We start from the raw sequence: 8,703 nt of genomic DNA, 5'->3' as shown, positions 1-8,703 counted from the left end.
AGTATTTGCGTCGGCATTGCAGCCTGGCAACTCTTGGCTCGCAGCGACGCCAAGGGCGACGCTGTTAGCAAGCGCGGCCTGCTTCCGTCGTGATTTAGTGCACTTCGGTACGGCGCGACGTTGACGTCGCGCAAGTACGCTTTTACCGTGGTGGCATTTCCAGTGCGTTCGACGGGTAGGCGGTTACCGCAGCACCATCGATAACGGCTTCAAAAGCCTGCAGTTAACTGCACTTCACGATGTGCCTAGTACCGGATGTCACATTGTTCACGAAAGTCAAGCTCGTTTACCTCCTATCACAGTTTAAAGACCAGCAATTAATACGTCAGCGACGTCGGTACGTCGGTACCACCACGCACAGAAGCCCCCGCAGCCGAGGTTACGAATACTGCCAGTAAAACCAACGTTCTCACGGCGAGTAAAACCAATGAAGATTGACATGCACCACAAGAATTCCGCAGCAAAAAAAAAGAGCGCTGCAGATGCTTGTGGCAATAATTTGCTTAAATTATTTTGTGTTTTGTTACGCATCACATTTTACTAATAAAAAAACAAACGTTTAAGGTTGTTTATAAATTATAAGTTTTATTTTGAAAGCTTGTGAAGTTTGCAAAAATGCATTTAAAAGTTTGCAATGGCGCTTGAGACTCTAGCGCTATCGTTTTCGTGAAAGCAGCCGGCGGCATGCTTCACTATGTGTTTCATGACCGTAGGAAGTTGATTGTTCGCGTTCGTTGTATTCGTCGTGTTTTCTTAGCGTGAGTAGTGCAAATGGCCGATCATGTCTTGGTTAAATGGGCGACCGCTACCCTGTAAGAAACCTACAATCAAAAGAACTGCAGGCGAAACTGATGGATAATCCAAAATACTGGAAGATTATTTCAAACCAAGGAGTACTACATGCCCAGTGGAAGGAGGGGTCGTACTCTCCTACGTTCATTCTCGGAGTGGGTAAGTAGTCAAACGTCTCTTGTCTCTTTTCGTATTCGTGTCTTAATAATGTTTACCTGTGAAACACCTTCCTTTGCTACTCGCGGTGAGTCGTGTCGCGAAGTCGTTTACATGCCCGCATTACGACCGCATTGTGTTAACCGGCAGGTGACAGTAGTGCACATGGTGAAAGAGGTAGACAGTTGATTCCGGGAATTGCGTGAAATTAAAACAAAAATGCATAATGAACTGAATTTGCGGAAATAAGAAGTAGAATAAACGCGGCTGCTGTCGTTACGTGGACCTGATTCTCCCTGTTTACACAGCAAATGGCAATTCTCGGTGTTTCGTGATAACAGGAGTAGGCTTCCCAATTTGGGCTCTAAAAAAAAAAAAAAAAAAAAAAAAAAAAGAAAAAAAAACACCTTGCCCGCATCGTCGTCTCGGAACGGTGCGGCATGGAGAATGGCAGCTCATTGATTATTGAAGCTTATTTAGAACAAGTTTTAAAGATTCCCAGGATGCTCGTTCCGAGACAATTGGTAGTGTAGCAGCGAAACGGACGCTTTCACAGCTGCAGGCGACTGAAGTTTAAGCAGATAAAAGCGCCTAACGTGTTGTCGCATTCATTTACTTTCATATTCATTTGTTTGTTTCTTTTTATTGAAGCGTCAAACATGCTTCCTTTCTTCGCTACCAGCCATTCCTCAGATTTCGCGCAGAGAGAGAACTTTATTAAAAAAAAAAAGGAAAAAAAAAAGTGTGTGTGGTGGGGAGGCAGTGTGTGGAGTCTCCATTCTAAGACTCCAGTGGCCTGGGCTGCCGCTTTTGCCTGAGTTACCAGCCTACGCTGGGTTGCTAGGTCAGAGCATAGCAAAGCAAGCAATGATATCAGTTACCAACAGCATAATGCTGCAATGATTTTTAGCTGCCGATGTAAAAGTTGCTCCCAGTGCATGGGGTACGGCCAACAGGTGGAAGGGCACCGCTCTCTCCACTTCATTTTCAATGCTGCCGTTGCACTTTGCCAACACTTCTGGATGAGGCTATCTGCCACGGGATCGCATGCTCCCTTTCATAAAGCTCACGACGGTACATGGGTACAATCCCAGCATTCATGGCCGCATTTCAGTGGAGGTGAAATGCAAGTTGACTGTGTACTGTATGATGTCATTTGCACATTAAAAAACCCCAGATGAGCCCACCACTACGGCATCCCTCATCGCTATAGCTTAAGTCGCTTTGGGACATAAAACACCATGAACCTACCATACAGCAGAGTGGCTATGTTTTACGGTATGCGTGGGAGCTCAAACTGTTTTTCTGGAAATGCATCCTTTGTTTTGTCCACTACTGCTCAAGTGGGCATTCTGCCCACTTGAGCAGTAGTGATGCTGGATGGTGTCAGCTCGCAGTTAAACATTACCATGTCCTTTTATGTGCCAATTGGTTTGCTCAAGGGCTAATGTTCCTCCTTAAGAAGTGTTGCTTTGAACCCTAAACAGTGTCCATGCTACGTTTCTCTTGTCAGTGGTCTTCATTTGGTCACTATTTTGCTAATCTCATGTGTGGAACCAGATATCTGCACAATGCGTTATACTGAATAATTTTTGTATGATGCATTTGAGTGCAAATACAATTTAGTGAATAGACCTTGCCACATGTCGTTTTGCAGGAAAGCTGCAGCTTTGACAAAATGTCTAAGCCAACAGATGCAAAAAAGAGAGTCCTGGAGCTTGAGGATGAAGTGGGGTCTGCAAAAAAAAAAAAGAATGAAGAAATATAAGGCCGCAAGAGATGAAGCACGTCAGATGCTTGGTATGTGATAGCTTTTTTCTGAAGCCATTGGAATGCTGATCTCCATTGCCATGAGACTGAAATTATTTGCTGTGTCACCAGATGCTACGTAAAGCATAACAAATTCAAGTGCTAACTTTTAAATGAATAAGACCTCTTGGTCTGTAGCACGTCCTAGTAAAAGCACCAGTAAGATTATGTTGCTGCAATAAGGTTCCCCCTACACTGAGGATTAGGATTGGTGTTCCTCCTGTAGTTGTCTTTGCGACACATTATAGGTGGTGTACAGTAGTGCTCAGCTACACCGTGGCGCTGCTGCATGACGCCACCAACCACCATTCTTGCAGTGCACGTAGCAGATGAACTGCTGCCACTCCTGCTCTGCAAGCATGCTTTGTTTGTGTTACAGTGACTTGCGTGTCACATGTCATTGCTTGGGATCGGCATGCATCTGAGATTGAGCCTGTTGTCGTATGTGATAGCTGCATGAAAATGCATGGTAAACAAATGCCACTCAAGGTGAGCACCTGTGCTGATTTGTGCTGCTCAAGCCGAGGCCGAAAAACGGTCGCGGGATTGGGTTCCTTTCTGTTCTGGAGTGGTTGGTGACAACAACGCTCCAGTGAACCCGGAGAGCTGCATTAGGTTCAAACACATTCACGGGGTATAAGTTGTAGCCAGATGGCTGCAGCAGGACTGTGGTGCTCTTGCATTACTGTGGACGGCGTATCTGAATGGAACCCTTGATTCCCTCAGATTTTAACCTCAGAGTCTCCTGCAAATGATGAGGTGCATCTAGAATGAGCGCAGGAGGGACAGCAAAAAATCTAAATTTGTATGAAATTATCATATGTGGCCTCGTCCTGTCTTGGACCTTGGAGTCCTTATGGCATGCGCTTCATTTTCCTGTGTCATTTTGGTCACTTAGGTGGTGTTTTTTTTTTTTCTTTTTTTCACAACAGGAAATTTATGCTTGTCCAAGCTCGGCACCTGGCTCAGCAATCTGCCTAACTTAACTCGGTCATTACACCATGTTAGCAAATGTCGACACGAAAGACAGACACGAGATAGGTGAAGCATGGGCTATCGAGTATCAGCTACACACTCGAGTGTCAGCCTTTGTCCAAATGTATGGCGTATTGCTGCCGCCATACATGTATATTGCATGCTGACCTCTTCAAGGCCCTTGCTACCGACAAACTGTTTCAGGGATGTGATCTGACTAACTTCTGTTAAAGCGCTCACAGCTATCTCGGCATCATCATTCGCACCCATGAATTCATTCTAAGCAATAGCAGCACCCGTCAGTTGCACTGTAGTTACAATGTCCTCCGCAGTTAATTCAATCCAGGCATTTCCACAGCGAACAGAGATCAGAAGTGGGATGTCAGCATTGGCTTCATCAATTGCTATCAGCATCCCCTAGATTATGTACCGCTGATAGGGCGCCTTGAGTGCGTGAGTGATGCCAGTGTCTAGCAGCTAAATTTTGAATGGCGCATTTGGTGACAGAAAAGGGTTGGTCATGCAGTCAAGGGCAAAGAAAAGGCTTTTCTCCTGTGGTGAATGTTACATGGGCTGCTGCTGCTAGTGATGAAATAGTATATTTTGTTCCAGCTTTCCTTTTTTGTTTTTTTCAGATGTTGCTGAGCTGGTCAATCAGCTGACGGAATCCGTTAATAATGCTGCGTGTACAACACAAGCAGTTGTGCTGCCAACCGAGGCTCAGGTTAGTTGCTTTTGTCTAGTGTCTGCATGGTTGTGCTCATTACTGCCTTTCTCGATGAAACTTTTTTAAGGGTCACACAAGAACTTGGTTCTAGCTTTATGATAGCACTGCCACAAGTCATGCACTTCCATTGAGAAGTGTGCAGGGATAGGGAAACGAGGAGCTCATTATCCATGTGAATGAAGTCAGCAGTCACTGAATTCAGAGATAGGCAAGAAGCAATGCTCTTTATGATTGGTTGGCTCTTAGGCTTTAATGTCCAAAGCGACTCAGGCTATGAGAGATACTGTAGTGCAAGGCTCTGGAAATTTCGACCACCTGGGGTGCTTTAACGTGCACCGACAACACAGAGCACATGGGCACCTTGCGTTTCGGCTCCACTGAAAAGCGGCTGCCTGGCTGGGATGCTGTTTATGAGGCTGGGCTCACAGACTGCATAATTAGTAGCATAATGATATTTTTAGATGAATGTCAATTTGATAGAAACGACAAAAGACAGACAGTGCTATTTTCTTAAATTCGTCAAAACAACCATGAAAAAAAATCCCAACTGCTTCCTTTCATTTTAGTGACTGTTACTTCATTCGTGTGTATATTGATTTGGAAGAGTTTTTGTGAAAGCTGTAGTGATCGGAAGTGCAAGGTTACTTTTGTTTACGCTTCCTGTTGAGCATACTTCGCTTGGGCTATAGCAAAGCCCTTTTCATCAGAAAAGAGATTTCCATTAGCTTGTTTAATATTCAGCAATTTCTTAGGTTATCGATCTCGGAAGGCCATCTTTTTGCACTACAACTCGAATGACGCAGCTGGTGCTCCTCTAATCAGTCATTTTAGCGACTTGGGCCAGTCATCATGGTATTCAAGCTAATGTGCATATAATCCACTTGCACCTGACAGCCACCTGCAATGTCACTCTGGCAAATCAAAGGCAATTAACCACCATGGTATTGCCAGGAGGGTCTCCTTTGAGAAGGAGTTGTGGCTTCTTAAGCTGATCCAACAATAGTTCAATTTCACTTTAACCCCTTGAGCACTATTATTTCGAGATTTCTAGCTAAAATTGCTTAAAATTACGATATCGTTAAAGGCCCCATTACATGAAAATTTGTTGTCTGTGTTGTGAGTGAAACATCAAGAGCATGGCGCTGGCAAGTGGTATGGCCGAACACACATTCTTCGATGATTTGTGTGGCTTAACGAGACCACATGATATCCAAAAGTTAGGAGGAGCTGCTAACTCCGGTCGTTCATTTGAGGTGGGAAGGTGAAATACGAATCAACATTCCAGTGCTCTTCAATGCTGAGTCAGGCTTGCTACACCTAGGCTACGCAGACATGTTGATACAGCTTGGTTAAAGCAGGGCTTTATATGTTGGGTGGTAGCCTACACTGGTCGCATCATACCCTTAAAGGCGGAGCTTAAGTGTCCCTTTAGTTTTTATTTTTACTGCTGGTTTCTATTGGTAGTGTAATAAAAAACGAGGTATCCGAGACAAAAATATTTGAACCAGAAACTAAGTCAAATGAGCGCAGTGAAGTTATTGCTCATTACGTGAAAAATCAACTGCCCGCCAATAAGCAGCAATCTAGACGAGTAACATATTGCGAGGTAACTGGAAATGTTTTACAAGGGACGACCAAGAATGGAAGCCCAGGGGGTTTCATCGGAATGTTGTAAATTTTCATCCACTGACACAGAACTCGCAATAGAATCGTCTGAGCTGTCATCATCTTCGTCGGAAGAACTACTCATGTCATCACTGTCGTCTTCACTTCCCATAACAATGCAAAAATTGGTGTCTGAGCCATCTTCGGATGGTGAGGACGGCAACGAAGAAAAGCTTCTTTCCCGCGATGACGGGCCAACAGTGCATGCGTTGCCTCTACCAGGCACCATTTTTCTCATTAAGGCTGCTTAAAAGGCTTTCAAGCGGTAGAACAAAAAGCAGTTAACGGGTCAGTGGTGCCATCTGTCAAATGGCGCATGACCTAAGCCACAGAGGAGCGCTGTACTCACCTAAAACTCTCAGGGTGAGGATCTATCCTGCAAGGACAAGCACTCGTCCAAAATGGCTTGAGGGCATCTTTGCAAGGACGAGCTGCTTGTCCAAAGCGCTTGAGGGGTTAAATTATGAAAGCTACCTGTGCAAGCTGGAAACTAAATGTTGCCTCAAAGTAGCACATACAGAGCGGGGAGTGCATGCTTTTGCTAAACCTTCATTGGCAGTTTTTTTAATTGGTTGAGCTTCTGATGTACGAAAAGGATGTTAGTATTTTTAAACAGGAGGTGACAATGTGGGCACTGTGCTCTGTCTAAACTGGCTTTTAATGGCATTTGCAATGTTAATGATGAGTAAATCCCTTTATTTTCTGACTTAAAATCTGTTTTTTTTTTTATTGTTGAAATGCAAGCATAAATTAGGTCGTTAAAAAATCTCTTATTTCTTGTTTTTTCTTCTGCTATAGCAATGCACTATTAGCGCTCAATCCTTTGCGGGGCATTATGTGCCCTCTTTTTGGCTAGTTACTTTAAATACATATTACACAATTGTCAGGTTACACTAATAAAAATGTTAAAAGATGTTTGGCCTGATTCAAAATTAGATCAAAACACTGCTCGGGAAGGTGTCAAAAACATCCAATAGTTTTCGTATGCCTTCATTGTTGTACATGTTAAAGTACGGCTTCTTGAATGTGTATTTTTACTTGCAAACAAATGACCTTAATTATTCATTTTGGGGTTTCTTTGAATGTTCTTAAGCTGGTCTAAGTTTTTTGTTGTTTGTAAAGCCCCTTCATTTTCTTAATGCATATCAAGGAATATTGTTGTATGTTACAATACTGGTCATAGTACTAATATTTGCTTTTTGTTCTTGCAGGTGCACATTGGCAGCAATATTATGGTAAATCAGCAGTTGATTGACCGCATGAAACTCAGTGCGGGCAATCAAGCAACAAAGTTTGCGTGTAACTTGGTGCGGGTTGTGTTCTCACCCGAAGAACTGGAAGAAAGCTCACTCTATGGCCGTGTCTGCAATGCCCGCAAGGAACAAGCTCCAAAAAAGGCACTGGGCTGCCCAAAATTGGATGCTGTTATCTGTAAGTCCTCGAGCTCATAGCCTGTGCATGTGATGCAAGAGCATTGTGAAATATTGTCCAAACAGCTGACCTTTCAGTGATGGTCAGGGCCATAATGCTTGCCTTAATGCATAATGCTGTGGTGCCTGCATGGCGCTCACACTGTCCGTGCTCTGTATATTTAATTTACAAAAGCTAAGGAAGGCTGGATGGACTCTAGCTTGTTCATTGCAGTCATGCTTCTAATGTTTTTTTTTTTTCTTTTTGCAGCCTACACCTGCTTGCTGAATGGAGTACTAGCCAAGGTGGTCACCGGCAGTTGCGCAAGTTTGCACTGGGATTGTGGACAGTGATCCAATTTTTTGTCGCAGGGTCTTCGAAAGCAGGCCTAATTGCAAGGCCTAAACAGAGGAAGTACATCTATTCAAATAAATATAAGCTCATACAAACAAATGTTTCAGTCTGAACCTACTTCCTCCGAACATCCACCAAATATCCCATAGTCATCATTCCTTCGAACTTCCTTTGAACCAATAATTGGCCACTGCCTGTGAACTCAACTCAAACTGACAACGGTCTGTTCCCTGGGAGCTCAAAGGAAATTCACAGGAAATTCACAGGATGGTCAGAGAAAGTTAATTCACTGTGAATTCAAAATCAGTAGCCAATTCTCAGTTCAGAGGAAGTTGCTTCCTTCTGACTTTTTTGAGTTCACATTGAACTCAAAGGATGTTCCCATTTTTATAAGGGTTAGCACTGCGCTCCGTGTGACAAAGTTTACGACATAACACAGGTGCGTCCAAGTAACCTTACGAACACCGCAAATCGAGGCACGCAGTTACAGTACTACATGTTAGAAGCAGCCACTACGAAAATCCAAGATATAAGAATTAGTAAAGAGTCACAACTTCTATCACATTCACCTGGACGATAATACTGGACGATAATAAGCCTGGGTGATAATATTGGTGACGAATGTTGAATATGAAGTTATAGTACCGCTAGATCGATCCCTGTTTCCAGCCGTTCCCAGAGAAGACCAGGGCCCGCTTGCGCGAACGTGAGGGTATAATTCCAGTTTTAAGACCGAGTCTAGTCTTATCCGAATCTAAAATAAGACTTGGCTTCCCGGCGGCCGCCGGGCGCTTGCACGAACCGATAAGACTGAA

At 43.8% G+C, this 8,703-nt stretch overlaps 1 protein-coding gene across 1 annotated transcript; it reads left to right on the top strand.

Annotated features, from left to right (window-relative positions):
* The first annotated feature begins 712 nt into the window (after positions 1-712).
* LOC146200800 (uncharacterized) lies at positions 713-7,987 on the top strand. Its single transcript, XM_084595598.1, has 5 exons — positions 713-951; positions 2,606-2,748; positions 4,368-4,456; positions 7,336-7,555; positions 7,805-7,987. Exons 2-5 carry the CDS (start codon positions 2,643-2,645, stop codon positions 7,885-7,887), a joined length of 498 nt encoding a protein of 165 aa, XP_084451724.1. The 5' UTR covers positions 713-951; positions 2,606-2,642; the 3' UTR covers positions 7,888-7,987.
* Positions 7,988-8,703: the final 716 nt, after the last annotated feature.

This window comes from Amblyomma maculatum, chromosome 2, assembly GCF_055883805.1.
Source record: "Amblyomma maculatum isolate TAMU_Amacu chromosome 2, ASM5588380v1, whole genome shotgun sequence".
NCBI classification, from domain to species: domain Eukaryota; kingdom Metazoa; phylum Arthropoda; class Arachnida; order Ixodida; family Ixodidae; genus Amblyomma; species Amblyomma maculatum.
The sequence above is the reverse complement of the archived record's forward strand: the minus strand, read 5'-3'. Positions and strand labels throughout refer to the sequence as shown.

Coding starts and splice junctions, on each gene's coding strand:
- LOC146200800 (XM_084595598.1), top strand. CDS start 2,643: ATGCAAAAAAGAGAGTCCTGGAGCTTGAGGATGAAGTGGGGTCTGCAA. Junction 4,457..7,335: donor TGCTGCCAACCGAGGCTCAG/GTTAGTTGCTTT, acceptor TTGTTCTTGCAG/GTGCACATTGGCAGCAATAT. Junction 7,556..7,804: donor AAAATTGGATGCTGTTATCT/GTAAGTCCTCGA, acceptor TTCTTTTTGCAG/CCTACACCTGCTTGCTGAAT.